Raw genomic sequence first — 17,841 nt, forward strand, 5'->3', positions numbered from 1 at the left:
TCAGACTTCTAGTTTGACATCGCTCTTGGCATATTGATTAAAGTCTGTCATTTTGCAATAAAACGTTCACAGAGTTAGATCTGAATTATTCATTATTCCCTAGTAAAGACAATAATCAAATCACATGTACCAATCGACATATCTTTGAACCTTGTAAATGTATAAATATATAAAGAGAATGTAAAATGAATGTCGCACAATACTAGGATGTACCCAGTCGTGTATGACATGATTTATGCATGACCCTAATCAGACTGAAACAAATGTTCTAAGACTTTATTGGCAAATGTTCAGAACAATGTTATATTGACAGTGTTCCTTTTTTAATCAGCCAAAATCCATTATGCTTTCCTTCAAGTTGTCATGAACAAGGTTTTATACTGTAAACATACTTTCATCTATCGATTCTTTATTTTATAAGCTTGATTAAACATACAATGTTAAATTTCATAATTGTACATGGAGGAACACCTTCAGAATATGTACATCAACAAGCATACATTATAAATTTAATATAATCATATATGGAAAATAAATATGAAGTTATTTTTATCAATGAGTAGAGTTTACGCAGAGGTTTGTTATCCTGTCACATTGACATTATTTTCAACCTTATTTAAAAAAGTTCCATGAAAATTACAAATGAAATGTTTTTCTTTGTTATGGCAATTCTTCAATAGCTTATTGATTTCAATATATTGTCAAAACATTAAATTATTCAGACCATATAAAACTATGAATTTAATTATAAAGATTTCTACGTTTTTATTCATAGATATAATTTTATTTTCATTCAGTATTACTCATAGTTCTATATATGCTTTTAGATATACAGATGTCAAACCATATGCTTTTAAAGATATGCATGTCATAAGATAATTGAATTTAGAGCTTAAAGCTTACACTTAAGATATACAATGTTTGTCCCCCTCTCTTCCAATTTACACCAACAACTACAATAAAAAAAGCCACAAAAAACAACAATAACAAAAAATTCTTTTTCATAACATGGACAGACTCGCTTCTAGGCAAGTTGTATGTATAATTACGGAGAAAGGTAATAAGGTAATTAGTAATTCAATTTGGTTATAATTTGAATACTCACCCTTCCGTATATTTAGAGATGTCATAATATACATGCTATATATTGTACATCATTTCTATATCATTTTCTTCTTATTTCATAATGTGATCAACTTTATTTAATATCATTCAATATATATAGATATATAGTTACCATTTAAATGGTAGTTTAACTATAACGAACTACATACGACATTAAATGGATAATCATTTAATTCGGTCGCCATAAAGCTCTGTTTTTCTAGGGCAAATGACAATTAAATAATAATTATAAGGACGTCAACGAAAAAGACAAAAAGGTTTTACCGAACCACGGCATGCACACATAATACACGCGAACGTATGTACCTGTGAGTCTTTTGTTTTAAATCAGTACATTTCATCCTGCACAATAATGGACGTTTGTATTTGATGCCAAAGTTGTAGCATAATGAATCATATCGATATGTCATGCACCCGAAAAATGGTGCCAAATTTGCATTCAATCTGTATTCATTAACGTCATAAAAAGATAGATATACACATGTTTTTCGTCTTTTCTTTATTCTGTATTCTGCATTCGCATGTTATAATATACAATACAAAAAGTTGCACACTCATTCAAAATACGTATTCACAAAACTAAATTCATTTTCAAAACAGAGTAGAGCAGATATAATTGAAGATTTTCACGTAGTACATTATAATGTGCATTATGAACAACGCAAATAGATATACAATGTATTCATTGTAAAAATGAAAACAATAATATCAATAGAAAATGTGAAAGTATACAGTAAGTTAAAATAAAATATTTTGATAAGTCAAGAATCATGTGCGTGATGTGACAGGACAAGAATGTTATCTTTCCACAGTAAAAAAAGAGAATTTCTTTGGGTCAAGATAATTCCTGTATATTTTTTTTATATCTCCAGTAAAAGCCTGGCTAAACAATATTTTGTCCTCATTACAATGATAAAGAATGTAAAGTGTTTGCATTTTTCCCTCCCTTTTTCAACAATGTGTTGCGAATTCATATTTTATTTAATGTCACAAATACATGTATTTTTTATATCATTTTCTTTCATGATGACGATAAATTAACATAGAAATTTAAAAAAAAGAAAGAAAGTTGAGACAGAAATTTTAAACAATGCTAAAGGTGAAAAGCTAGATGTATTGGTCGTAATAATAACTGAAGAGTTCTTAAGCTTTAAATACAGGATAATTCTATTGTTATTTTAGCTTTATTTGCTTTTTTAACTTAATCTCTTCTTTACATGTTTATTACTGATTTGAATGGAAAACCTGTCAACAAATTACTTAAATTAATTTATATTTCAGTTGGTTATTAAAAACACATTCAGATGCAAGTCTCTTTAAAGTGTATGTCTCTATTTATACAGATATTGCCAAGGTTTGAAAAATAAAAGGTTTAAAGATTAAACAAGATTAAAGTGGTCTGATTACCCTTAGATATTTGTATGAGGTATAATATTCATGAAGCCTGACCTGGTTTTAAGACAATCAGATATATGTATTATGATACCCAATATATAATTACTATAAGCTGTTTCAGGACAAAGTAATTAAAATGCCATACCTTTGACAAACGTATAAAGCTAGAATAGTTAAATGATGGACAATTTCATTACAAAATATCATCAAAATACATTCTAAAATAAAAAAAGAACTAAAAAAATATTCTGATTATCTTTTTTTTTTCATATCTTTTAGGCTTTTAAGTTGCTTACCGTTATAGTCTCTCCCTGCAATTTAAAGGTCTTTATCATTCATTTTAAGGATACAACTATCACCTAACAATCCTAGAAATGTTGTTGTTGTTGTTGTTGTAATTTATACAGGTTTTGTTTTATTTAAAAATATTTTGGCATCATTGCGCATTAAAGCAATAAAAATACTGCTGACTGTGTTGACGAAGACAATTTAAACGTAACCACAATAAAATATTGATTTTGCCCGCGCTACTTCACGCGTAGGTTTATGACGTCATAATAAAGAAAATATTTTTTTCAATTACAGTATTACCGACATCAGTGTTCCGAAATGCGCATTTATTCACCGGAACAGTGATATGGACGTTTATCTTTTAATCATTCATGGTGAGGAATAACGAAGATTATGTTATCATTTTTTCTTGTCCTAGGTTTTTTGATCAGTATAAAAAAGCATAGTCTCATAGACATAGATTCATATTTCATGAACATCTTGATATTAATATCCTCTTTTATATTTTTTTCAGTTATAATGGCAATAATAAGAACGTCAGAGGGTGAGTATTTTTCCTTTTCAAATTTGCTATAATAATATTTTACTTACAAAGTTGATTGTGTACATCATATTTTCACGTTTTAACAAAAAAAACAATTATGAATATCTTACCTTTGATTTCATGACATAAAATTTTTATTACTAGATCTAACAGGATACAGAACGAAATGCAAGCCAGTTTTAGGAAGATTTAAGAATTGTGTTATATTGCAAAATTATCCATAGCTAGATCTCTTCTGCAGTATCCTATCTTTTAAAATGAACAATACTGTATATATAAAAACAATGGAAAATAAATAACGGGAACCAACTAGTTAAATGGACCCTGGAAGATAAACAATGGTGAATATGGGAACGCTTCCTTTATACTATTGGGGGGGGGGGGGGGGGGGGGTTCTTGCCCTGTAACTTTACATATTAAATAGTAAAGTGCATTTTACTCAAACTACAAATAAAATAAAAGCATAGTTACGGAAAAGTATTCACATTTGATTACTTTTGTTACTTTTGGGGTCAGCTATACCTACACTCTGTCAAAATATTATGCATAGAGGATATTTAAGTTTTTCCTATAAATACAACATTGATTTTCATCGAGTGGTATGAAAATAAATATTTCACGAGTGGCGGGAGCCATGAGTGAAATAAGATACTTTCGGATCAAAAAATGAAAATAAATCCCGTATTTATAGAAAAGAACTTGAATTTTCTGTTTATTATATACTTTTACTCTTCTTTGAACTAACAATTCTTAAGACTTTTACTTTAATTTTTTGTATTGACTTAATTAAGAAGAAAGTAGCCATGCAAGACACCAATGAAAATACGGAGAATACGTTCCATTTCAGTGAAAAATATTTTTTTTTACAGTGAAAATACAGAAAATGAAAATACGCATTTTATTTCATCAATATTTCTCAATATTTCATATTTTCATCAAATAAATTTGTCTATTTAATTCTACAGCTTGCGGATCATACATAAAGATAGGTAGCGGCGATACAAGAACTTTATCATCCGGCAGCCCATATGGAACATACCTTCATTGTTTGTGGTGGATAGAAACTGACACCGGAAGTCAACTGTCTCTGAACATTACGTCATATGAGGGAGACTATAATTACGGACGATGTGGGGATTATATCATTGTAAATATCGAGATAATAATGAGCCGTGTCACGACAAAACCAACATAATGGGTATGCGACCAGCATGGATCCAGACCAGCCTGCGCATCCGCGCAGTCTGATCAGGATCCATGCTGTTCGCTTACAGACCCTATAACAAGTAAAGAAACTGATAGCGAACAGCTTGGATCCTGATCAGACTGCGCGGATGCGCAGGCTGGTCTGGATCCATGCTGGTCGCAAACCCATTATGTTGGTTTTGTCGTGACACGGCTCATATTTTACTGTTATCGAAGTATAATAAAATAAGCAATGTATTCAAAATAAATTGTTTATTAATTAAAAAAAACAACAACAACAAAACCTTACGATAGAAATGTCAACAACAACATGGTTAGGAATAACACTGTACATTATAATCATAAGTCATAATAATGGTACATGTAGTTTTTGTTTGTAAAATTAAGAATTACTTGAAATGTGAAGCACATCTCCGAATATGTGAATACTTATTCATAGTAGCTTTATGGTTTTAATACCTTACTATTTATCAGCATTCATTTTTCTGCGTTGACATTCATGTATTTAGATATTTTACCTATAATACTAGCTTCCTCATGATTATAATTAAATTCCTGCGATTTTCAATTTCAAACAGTGACTTAGACTGTGATATAAATATAATGAATGGTTACGAAATTCTAAAATTTCAGATTAGCAACAGTGACACAGAGGGTATATTAGACTCGCGGTCAAACTCGACAGGCAACTGTACGTCATTAACGAATCATTTAGTTACCGCGTCAGCAAGCTGGTTACGTGTGCAATTTTATAGTGATGGTATAACCAGCACTTCCGGATTTACTGGCCATATTTCATCAACTTATGTAGGTAAGTCATGTAGAGAAGATGTCGTTTGTATCATCATGCTCGTCTGGTATTACTTACTTCTTTTAGTTGCTAACAGGGTAGGTTCGTGACATCGATACTGGAGGAAACTCGTGTTGATTTTATTCGTCTGATATAAAATAAATGACACAAGACATTAGGTGGCAGGGGAAGTCTCTATGGTGTCCAAAAGATTGGATGAGAAAGATCTCGAGTGATGTGTCCAAGGTACCTTAAATTTCTTTCCTTTCCCGTCAGCATTTCCACTTATAATGAATGTTTTCATGATATTTGTTCAGAAGCGACATCGCAAGCTGGGAATATTCATACATCACTACATTGTCTGTCGAATCTTTCGTCTTGAACACCATGCTAAATTATTAGGCGAAATGGAAAGAAGGGGAACGACTGTGTGGAGAAATGGTGAAATTTTCGCGGACGCATTATTTCCCTTCGTAGATATAGTATAACACTGTTTATGATTATATTTCAGGATCATCTATAACAGATGTAGCAAATCCAATTGTAGGTAAGTTTTATCTGTTTCAATCAGCATCGAAAAAAACACATCAAAGAATTTGTTCAAGTTTAGTGAGAGTCCGTTTGTTTATTTGAGAGCATGATATTTTTTTCTATAAATGAGGGATATATTTCCATCGAATGGTTAAAAAATAAATATTTACGAGTCGTTTAAGCCACGGGCGAACTATGATTATTTTCGTATGAGATAAAATAAATCCTGAATTTGTATGGAAAAAAACTTGAATTTTCTGTTTATTATATTTTTTTCTCTTTTTGATCTTACAATTCGAAAGATTTCGCATTTATTTTTCGTACTGAATGAATTTAGAAGAAAATAGTCCGGCAAGATACCAGTGAAAATACGGACAACATGATTCACTGCAGTGATTTGTTTTTACCTTGAAAATACAACAGTTAATTTCATCAATATTTCTCAGTATTTCATTAATAAGAATACAAGTCATCGTATAATAAACTAGCTATTATAATGTATATTTAAATTACTTGCATTTTCGCAATTTGTCTGTTTTCCTTTTTACAGAAACATTATTGTTATTTCTTTAAAGAAATTGTTAAGCACGGAATGCTTATTTCAATGGCTCTGCATGCAATTAGTACAGTTTTAAAGAAAATGAATCTATTTTAAAAAAAAACTGTTCGCTATACGCTAAAATTCTTCAGCTTTTAAAGATGTTTATTTGTTAAATTGTTATATAACTCATTTCCTATTTATGGAGGAGAAATTCAGTGTAAAATGTTGGATCATTTGCTATGTTATTACCCTCATTTCTTTCTTTACTCCATAGTATTAATTATATGCTATAGTTCTTCTTCAATGTTACGAATATGTGCAATGTTACGAATATGTTCCGAAATTATCCATAAAGAAAGAAACTTTATTTATTAAAAAGAAATAATCTTTATACTTATTAATGAAATACTGAGAAATATTGATGAAATTAACTGTTGTACTTTCAAGGTAAAAACAAATCACTGCAGTGAATCATGTTGTCCGTATTTTCACTAGCATCTTGCCGGACTATAAAGAAACCATAAAGAAATAAACTTTATTTTATCTTTGACGTCATGTTCTTTGTTTTTTTTAGCATGTAAATCTTTCGAGTTAGAATGTTCCAACAAAGTATGCATGACGTTGTCGTATCGATGTGACGGTTTTAACGATTGTGGCTGTGACAAAGACTGTGACGAATCAGGGTGTGAGGGATTGTCACTAGGTACACCATACTTTCATTTATATATTGTTGAGGGATTGTCACTAGGTACACCATACTTTCATTTATATATTGATGAGGGATTGTCACTAGGTACAAACCATACTTTCATTTATATTTGTTGAGGGATTGTCACTAGGTACACCATTACTTTTCATTTATATATTGTTTGAGGGATTGTCACTAGGTACACCATACTTTCATTTATATATTGTTGAGGGATTGTCACTAGGTACACCATACTTTCATTTATATATTGTTGAGGGATTGTCACTAGGTACACCATACTTTCAATTATATATTGTTGAGGGATTATCACTAGGTACACCATACTTTCATTTATATATTGATGAGGGATTGTCACAAGGTACACCATACTTTCATTTATATATTGTTGAGGGATTATCAATAGGTACACCATACTTTCATTTATATATTGTTGAGGGATTGTCACTAGGTACACCATACTTTCATTTATATATTGTTGAGGGATTGTCACTAGGTACACCATACTTTCATTTATATATTGTTGAGGGATTGTCACTAGGTACACCATACTTTCATTTATATATTGATGAGGGATTATCACAAGGTACACCATACTTTCTATTGTATATTGATGAGGGGTTATCAATAGGTACACCATACTTTCATTTATATATTGTTGAGGGATTGCCACAAGGTACGCCATACTTTCATTTATATATTGTTGAGAGATTGTCACTAGGTACACCATACTTTCATTTATATGTTTTTGAGGAATTGCCACAAGGTACACCATACTTTCATTTATATATTGTTGAGGGATTGTCACTAGGTACACCATACTTTCATTTATATATTGTTGAGGGATTGTCACTAGGTACACCATACTTTCATTTATATATTGTTGAGGGATTGTCACTAGGTACACAATACTTTCATTTATATATTGTTGAGGGATTGCCACTAGGTACACCATACTTTCATTTATATATTGTTAAGGATTGCCACTAGGTACACCATACTTTCATTTATATATTGTTGAGGGATTGTCACTAGGTACACTATACTTTCATTTATATATTGTTGAGGGATTGTCACTAGGTACACTATACTTTCATTTATATATTGTTGAGGGATTGTCACTAGGTACATTATACTTTCATTTATATATTGTTGAGGGATTGCAACTAGGTACACCATACTTTCATTTATATATTGTTGAGGGATTGTCACTAGGTACATCATACTTTCATTTATATATTTTTGAGGAATTGCCACAAGGTACACCATACTTTCATTTATATATTGTTGAGGGATTGTCACTAGGTACACCATACTTTCATTTATATATTGTTGAGGGATTATCAATCGGTACACCATACTTTCATTTATATATTGATGAGGGGTTATCAATAGGTACACCATACTTTCATTTATATATTGTTGAGGGAAGTTTGTGTCGTGCAAATATCATTGATAAGTGAAGTTTTGGATAGAATAATGAAGTCTAGCAAAAAAGGAGCAATACAATGAAATGACAAATGTTGAAGATCAATCACAACAATGGTCTTCGACTTTTGGTTTATTTTCGTCCGAGTGTTCGAAAGCGCATTGAACATCGACAAAAAGTGGCTTTCAGACTGAACCAATGTTGTTCTATTTGGTAGAAATATAAAAATAATTCAGGATCTTATGTTATGCGGCAACACACATTGTTTAACAATCAAACCCAACTAAATAGATTTGTTTAATTCTACATTTCAGGAAAGTATGAAATTATGCTCATAGGTGGACTCATGGGATTAGCCTTATTTATGAGTTTCTTTATATTTGCCTTTTGGTACGAATCGTATTTACGCCGGAAAACGCTAATGGCTGACCCGGAAGCCCAAGCTGAGTTGCAAAGGAAAAAGGCAGAAGAGAAACGGAAAGCTGCGTACAAAAAAGCCGCAAAAGAGAAGAAAGGTGGATGGGTTTCGAATATTTAGACAACCATTATTTTCATTTAAATATCAAGATAACAATAATTTAGGGCCATACATTAAGATCATATCGATAAGAAGCTACGATATCAAAATGTCACCTGAACGTTGTCATATAGATCGTGTTGACCGAGTTATCAAAAATTTACATTTACTAAAAACAGTGTGCACACATGTAGTATCAATCTATCAATACATGTGTACGATATATTGTGCATGAACGGAACTCAGTTAAACCTCATTCATACAATCGTTCATTAATTATGATAATTATATAAAACATTGTTATATTTATATCTATGTCTATTACTACAGTACATTAATTGCCATTCACTATCATTGCTTTACATATACATTTGACTTTCAGGAAATAAGGGTTTTATAGTCAATAAGTGATGAGATCTTCTGATTATCATCGACAAATCCACTTATTTTATTTCTCATATGTCATTCATGTGACATTTTATAGAGATATTGATATGTATTGATAGTTATTTAAAGGATTTAAGAAATTGTAAAATTATTTACTTGTAAACATTTTGTTTAGAAAAGAAATTTTCATCAGGTATTACAAAAATGCAGAAGAATGCATTAAAATGCAATCGGAAGAATAAAAACACGTGGATAATGAAAACTCTTTTTAATATCAGCATACATTTCGCGCAATCTCAATAGTGAAATTGCACGGGTATGGCACCGTTCTCTATACTAAATGCACGAGAAAGTTGCATTAATAGTTTTTAATATGTGCTGGCACATTCATTCTTGTATCACATAACTATCACCCATAATCTCACATGTATTATTTCATTAATATTTATTGCGTTGATATGGTTCATCGACAATTTACACAGTCTTTCTTTCATATGAGAATCACAGTAAAACCTTCAGTAATGGCATGATGACCTTTACTTACAGATTTTCCAAACATTATCTTAATTAATTTGAGACAGTCTCTAACCGTAAAAAATGTAGAAATTCTTCGACTAACGCGGAAGTTTGAATTAGGCGATTTTGACTTATTGAGAGTCAACTGTATTTTGATTCATTAAGCAACGTTTTTATTATTCAAAATTGTGTGAAGTTTAATCATATTTATGTAATCCCAGCTATATCTTGAAAAAAATCTTTTAATGCTTTATATTCTATCTTTTTAAGAAGAATATTTTATATTGAAATTTCTAAACTAAGTTCATTAATATCTTGCAATGTTTATCACAATGCATTTTGTACACATCCTTAATTCTGCATTGCTTTTATTATATCTACCTCATACTTGACAACACCTCACATTTATAACATTGTATTAACAACATGTCTATGATATTTTCTAGGTCGGCGGTAGATGACACTGTTATGGAAACTGCACAAGATACGCCACTAACTTGCACGTGTTACAACGACACACTCCACCCTACCTAACATTTCCCCATCTCATCGTGTGTGTTTTATGTTTTCACGTTTTGCATAAAATCTGCAGGGAAATGACATTAGCGCAAAAATAAATTGGAGCAAGGGTCGGTCAAAATGTAGTTGTCAAAATAAACTGTAGTTGCCTCTATGTAAATCAGGGTCCGTAGAAAGTGATTATGAGCGTTTATTAATCAACCGCATTGCATTGTATATTAAGATTGATTTATTTAGATTTGTTGATTGAAACATGACGCGTGTGCATTGTTTGTTTTATTGAACCATTTTATGAAATGTAGATGGAACATACATAATTTGCATAAATTTAGATAAAAAATGTTACAAAATATTAAAATTTGGCTCATATTTATGAATTACTGTTATAATTAGATCGCAACATTTTTTTGTATGGATGCAATTTAAGATTACTTTAGGATAGAGAAATTCCAGCGGATTGTGTGATTGATTTATTTATTTGACAAATTGTGATCTCATCCATCTTTTTAAGTTTTTTAGTTTCTTGATAGAAAATTACATTGTACGTATTGTCATGTATTCTTAATATGAATAAGGAAAATAAATGAACAGGGAAACAGTTTTTCCTGAATATGTGTACACCTGTTTAGAATGAAAGAGAGACAAATGATTTTTTTAGATTTATTTCTTTGAATTATGTATAAAATGCCACATTTTCTTTACTTTGTTCACTATTCATGTATATTGTTCATTTTAATTGTAAGTCTATCAATTCAAGCTATTGGTGTCTTATAGTTGCCATTTTAATTAAACGCCAACAAAAAGATTTAGAATCGTGGCATTCAAGGAAATCATCGGTATATGGCATCATCATGACAATGTTATTTATTTTATTTCGAAGTTTTGACAATGTTACCATTATGATACTTTTTCGAAGCATTAAAGATAATGGCGCAGTGATGTTTTGTAAAGATTTCTTTGATAGAATTGAAAAAAAAGATAATAAATTTCATGCATTGTTTGAAGACAATATAAACTTCACGACAACACATTTTGTGTCAATTATGCAAAAAATTACCATATGTAAATAAACGTGAATTGCTGAGGAAATGAAACTTATTTCTTCTTAATTATCAAGTTATTAATACATTGTATTTTTTTGCAGATATGAATACATAAACGTTACAAATGTGTCTTTTGTATCATTCTTAAGTATACAAAACAGTGATATCACTTTTCAAATGAATATTTTATTGAAATTTAGCCGACAATTCAATATCAGATTTAGTATATATCAAAAGGAAACTCGACAAACGAGTTCTCAATTATAGTCATTTGACAAATCTTTGTCAAATTCAAGAAATATCAAACTTAATTGACAATATACTAGTACCTTGAGATAACCATTATTTATTTTAAAGGCTCATTATGCCTCAGAAATGATTTTTTTTATCCTTTATTGACAATGCAAAACATGAATTTTTAACACTTTTAATAATGGTTTTAGAACATTTTAGATGCCTTTCTCCTGAAGAAAGTAGCACTGGATGTTAAATTCTCTGTCATACATGTAAAAGAAGCAAAATGAAAACAAATTAGTATTTTGACTTCCATTTTAAAATACCAAAAAAATGTATTTTTACTAATTGCCAGAAATGCAACAGATGCAAAATATTGTTTATGTATTTGGCAAATTAGTAACCTTTTTGAAAACTATGACAGGACATGAAAAATAGAAAAGATTTTGAAAACTGAAAATAAAAGCATTTCTGGGGCATAATTGGCCTTTAAAGTCAGGGTCATAATATTTTTCTCATGTAATGTTATATGTATTACTTTATGTTTATATATTGTTATTGCATTTTTATGCCGAAAACTTGTTTAAATTGCATGTGAGAATTTTGATTGGCTATAAAGTCGTGTAAATACTGGTGCTAATCAATCTCTACATGCACATGTATTAAATCAGTTTTGTTTCTATAAAGTGTTTGATTTATTTTTCCTTTCTGTTTCTTTACTTTACCAATGCCCAGAGACTGACATTGATGTTGATGCAATTTTTAAAAAGATTGTTTGCAACTTAAAGACTCCATAAATATCACCTCAAATCTTGTTTAAGGAGTACTTTTAAACCCTTTCCAAATATCAACAATAAATGATCGATCCTGAATAAAAATCTGAATGTCACAGATAAAGTCAGTATCTTAAACATAGTCATACCATAAACGCAGCTAATTTTATACTCATTATTTACATCCAATTGCTACTTTTGAATTGTATCACGTGACCGTCCAATATAATTCCATGTTGGACGAAAAGCTATCCAATATATGTATCCTATATTGGATAGGTATGTGCGCTTGACCTAGTTGATGTATTGCCAAGGACAAAAGCCGATAATGGCAAACTGTGGAAAGACGTCAGACAAAAATTAAGGCGTCTTTAATTAAATGATGTTTCTTATCAGATCATATTTTGTATTTCCATAGTATAATTTTGATAGAGAAAAATTAGGTAACTTAACATTGGACTGAACTACAATACGGGAGATATATGGAGTTGCACACCAATTAAAAATTCATATTAGACTCTCATCCCGATCTTTAAATATTTAAAACTGTCCGACAATAATTTTCATATCTTACAAAAACGTAGTACTGAAAAGCTGGTTATTAATCTTTTCATCATACAGGAGTACAATTCCCATTGATTTAAACATCCATATAAGAATGCAATCTTAATCCAGAGCTTTGAATTCTTTATAAACGGAATGAAAATTGGTCTAATGAGTCCCTTATTTACAAACAATGCAGAAATTCGGAATGTCACAACAGTTAAAATCACACATATAATGATTTCTAGAAAGCCTCTGCACGACGATCATAAGACTAATGTGTTTTTCAATAAATGTGGCATTCTAATATCTTGGTATTCATCTTGGCACGTAACAACAGGTACTAGATCTTGCGTTGTTGCTTTACTGCATCATATAATGTTACTAAGTGCCGTTTGATATCTTTTTTATTTCTCACAGACGTCATTTCCGTTTTCATTCTTCCGTTGGTGAGTGAATGACTGCTCTTTTTTCTGTTGGTATGAGTTTTCTTACAAAATTAATGAGTTAACTGTCCTTTACAATCAGTTTTATATGTAACATTTAACGGACCGAGTCTGTTTAATGTTTGGGGTTAAGTGCATGGAAGGTCACTATAATGCTATGGGATCCGAAGTTCTGTGTGCTAGTTCTTATATTATACCGCACTATACTAGAATATACGGTGGCATAAAGGGAACATCAGAAATATTTTATCTACCACGTGCGCTATTACGTGCGCACGTAATGATTGACCAACGTAATGGGCTATGGCGTGCGCAGTAGTAACTATCCCGTGCGCACGTAGTAGCTATCGCGTGCGCTCGTGATAGATACAATATTTCTGATGTCCCCTCTATACCACCGTAAGAATATAATAGTGAAACTTTAACGAGAAAATAAATAATATTCTAGACTTAGTAAAATTTATTGAAAACTGCAGTTAGCTTGTTTAATGCGCGTTTTGTAAAATATTCCTTTCTGTTTCATGTTTTTTTTTTCTTTGTAAGCACCGTGCCAGAATCTAAGAAATAAAGAACACGGCAAGACAAAGTTTGTATGGGATAATAAGATAATCGCCTGATGTTATTAAAAGAAACAATATCAATTTCGTTCTACAATGGTAGAGCTTATAGGTTCTATATGGCGTTTGATTGTTCGTGAGAAAATTTCCATCTCCTGAAACTTTATGATAAACTTCTTTCTGAATCATCTTCCCCTGCAGTTATGTAGCTTAAAATATCAAAATTCTTAAGCTTAAGAGTTAACACAAACTAGGAGGGAGTCGTTATTATGGACGCCAGTAAGTTTTTATCTAATCTGAAAGAGACCTCAATAACCTGACATAATTCATGGACAGTTCGTAGCTGTGAGTGCCGTAGAAATATTATTAATTTTGAAGAATGCTACATCTGTATTTCCAAAAAATATCAAGATATGTGTTTGTTTACACACTGTTGCAAAACAAACTAAAATGAAATATCAGTTTGATTTCGGATTTATAATCTTATACCATAAATGCATTTCCCCATCAGGTGTAGATTAAAGAACCAGTAGCGTATGATTAAATCAGAATCACTTAAGTGTCGGAGCACAAACTTGCATATCCTCTTAAGATATGTTATAAGAATATAGCAATGTAGAAAACATTACACACGTGGAAAAATATTCAATGATTTTGAGAATGAAATATTGTGTACATAATATATACAGTAATCATGCCATGTTTATCAAGAATCTAGTTCTTAACCTAGGTAAGTTTAAATACACAATCGTAATGTAAAAAGACGAACATCAGGTGATCAGAAATCTTCCAGATATATAAAGAAATATACAAATTAATTTTTATTCTCAAGCCAAGATATTCTTATTCAGATTGGATTTTGGACGAAGAAATTACTACATCTTGCAAAGTTTGGTCTACGATTACATAAACAGTAAACATAATACATGTATTAATGTCTTGATGAAAGGATTTCTTGTAAAATTTACAAAAGAAGCCGTGAAGTAGACTACGTGCACAGCTTTTCCGTTGGTTGAAATCTTGTTTGCAACCCTTTGCCCCACATCTCCCGTTGTTTCATAATTGGACTGTACTTGAATGGTAGGTAGCCAAGCTATATTACTGAAATGCCAAAGAAGACGAAGCAAAACATATCACTTTATTTTGAAAATTTATGAAATAGAAATGAGGATATTTTTTATATTGATTGAACCCCAAAATGCCCGTGAAATTCCATACAAGTTTTTATGCCAATAATGTAGGTCAATTACCAGAATATCGTTTAATGCTATACAAATAAAGTTAATATAGTTACAAGCAATAATTTGATAGTCAATATATACAGTTTGGCAGATGACTGATAGATTTTAGTATTAATTAGATTCAGTAACTTTATTTACCTGCAGGTACCATATGATATAACTTGATATAGCTTATAAAAACGTTATTCGTTTGTATTAATCTAATAAGACCTACCAGATCTATATCAAAATAAATAAACATATATCATATTGATAGCATGCAAAAGAAACTGTTCATCTGTACAGATTGGCTTGATAACTTTAGCATCATATCATCATAAGTGTGTACCTTAAAGTGAATCCACTGTGCCCATTTGAGATGACGGGTAAAAATTTGGTGTAAGTCTGATCAAAAAATAAATATCAGAATTGAAATTTGCAGGGACCCTTTAATAAAATTATTAGGTAAGAATTTTCTTTAATTTAAATTACATATTATGTAAAATGTCATAATCATTAAAAACAATTTAAAGTAAGAATATAATTAAATCAATTTTCAAGATGAAGGTGCCAAGTTCTTGGATTACTAATTCCTTTGTTAACAAAATCGGAAGTAAATCTGACAAAAAGCTAGTCTCTTTTTCAAAATGTACAAAGTACACACGCACTTCATTTAGAGTCTTATATGACTAAACATTAAGAGCAATGTAAAATGTTCTGATATGTATGTACATAGACAAGTAACGGGTTAAGTCTTTGTTTTTCTCAATACTGACAGTTCTTGCCTTCTAAAAGCACCCATTGTTACATAGACTAAACATAAATGCTAGCTTTGATAACATTCTAGATTGTTATGATAAAGGAAAGCAATACCAGAAACACAGTCGCAAGTTTTCATCAGCTTAAAAGCAATAGACGACAATAATATATCAATCATCGTACATATTTGATAATTGATAACAAGGTTTCAAAATTTATTGGATAACAAAAGAAACAAGAAAAAGAAAAAAAAAACAAAAAAACAATGGTTTTGAAAGCGCTACAATACATTTTTAACATTTACATTGCCTTTTTGTGTTATCCTATCAAAAAAAAGAAAAGAAAAGAAAAAAAGATTGTTAAAAATGCGTGCTTACATTTTTTCCTACGTAACAAAATTACAAGTCTTCCATGAAACTTAGGGTAATATCTTTATACTATGTTTATGAATATGAATAAATTGTTTTCCTTCTTCTACAGAAAAATTGGCGTTCTAGACTGATAATTATATCAGGTATTTTGATTAATTTCAGAACGTAGAAAAGGTCGGTGTATGAGCAATAAAATAGCAATAATAAATTATTGTAACACCTTTATTGCCTGCTTGTGGTAAATTTCCCAGATGAATGTCAGAACCTTTGCTTCTAGCAAATATCTTAAAACGTTAAAAGAAATAAATATTGCACAGACGCCAAATGTAACACATGGCAACAAAATGTTATACCAGTATACTAACTAGTATAGTTTAAGTGAATTTTCATTTCAGAAATAGTTATATGAGCCGTGTCACGACAAAACCAACATAGTGCGTTTGCGACCAGCATGGATCCAGACCAGCCTGCGCATCCGCGCAGTCTGATCAGGATCCATGCTGTTCGCTTACAGACCCTGTAACAAGTAGAGAAACTGATAGCGAACAGCATGGAACCTGATTAGACTGCGCGGATGCGCAGGCTGGTCTGGATCCATGCTGGTCGCAAACCCATTATGTTGGTTTTGTCATGACGTGGCTCATAAATTATGTCATTTTGTAACAAAAATGAAAATACCATTTTACCAAATGTAGCAATAAAAATATTTATAGATCTAGTGTATGGTGGCATTTTTCTGCCACCAGATAACCTGATACCTAACTAGTTAATTAAGAGGTTAACTAGTTACGTAACTAGTTAACCATATAACTAACTAGTTAATTAAGAGGTTAACTAGTTACGTAACTAGTTAACCTGATACCTAACTAGTTAATTAAGAGGTTAACTAGTTACGTAACTAGTTAACCTCTTAATTAACTAGTTAGTTATATGGTTATCTGGTGGCAGAAATATGCCACCATGTAAAATAAAGTTAAATGTTAATTTTGAAAAACAACGAATTCGTGTAACATCAATTATGAAACGAAATATTGAAAGAAACATATCCATGTCGAGACAAAAAAATTAAAGAAAGTTTTTTTTACACTTATGCGATCATTTACTGTTTTTATTTATTCAATTCTTTTGTAATATAATCAATGGACACAGACATTTTAATAGAAGAACATACACAAATGCAATTCGTACTGTGAGAATTATAGTTCTTAAATTGTAAATTTATTTTATTTATAATCACAGAATTTTTATAGTTTGATTTGTTCGATAGTATTTACTATTAAAGTCATTGTTTGTCTCTTTCAGTTTAGGATAACTTCACTTTTTCCGCGAAAAGTAACGTCTTATTTTGTTTCACGTAAAAAGACGTCATTGAATTGTTTTACGGTGACGTCATTAACC

At 30.7% G+C, this 17,841-nt stretch overlaps 1 protein-coding gene across 2 annotated transcripts in view; it reads left to right on the top strand.

The window, feature by feature from the left end:
* The window catches only part of LOC132732219 (uncharacterized), a 28,624-nt gene extending 16,164 nt beyond the window's left edge, over positions 1 to 12,460 (top strand). Inside the window, exons 1-8 of one of the 2 annotated variants that reach the window (XM_060718612.1) lie at positions 3,075 to 3,185; positions 3,326 to 3,355; positions 4,321 to 4,502; positions 5,195 to 5,372; positions 5,863 to 5,898; positions 6,998 to 7,126; positions 8,873 to 9,073; positions 10,425 to 12,460. In XM_060718612.1, coding sequence (XP_060574595.1) covers positions 3,158 to 3,185; positions 3,326 to 3,355; positions 4,321 to 4,502; positions 5,195 to 5,372; positions 5,863 to 5,898; positions 6,998 to 7,126; positions 8,873 to 9,073; positions 10,425 to 10,435 — 795 coding nt within the window. In that variant the 5' untranslated portion in view covers positions 3,075 to 3,157 and the 3' untranslated portion in view covers positions 10,436 to 12,460. Of the gene's footprint in view, positions 1 to 3,074; positions 3,186 to 3,325; positions 3,356 to 4,320; positions 4,503 to 5,194; positions 5,373 to 5,862; positions 5,899 to 6,997; positions 7,127 to 8,872; positions 9,074 to 10,424 lie in introns of those variants that run through there. The other variant, XM_060718611.1, reaches the window with a different exon arrangement.
* Positions 12,461 to 17,841: the final 5,381 nt, after the last annotated feature.

This window comes from Ruditapes philippinarum, unplaced genomic scaffold (genome assembly GCF_026571515.1).
Source record: "Ruditapes philippinarum isolate M1 unplaced genomic scaffold, ASM2657151v2 ctg4145_1_1_1_1, whole genome shotgun sequence".
Lineage (NCBI taxonomy): Eukaryota > Metazoa > Mollusca > Bivalvia > Venerida > Veneridae > Ruditapes > Ruditapes philippinarum.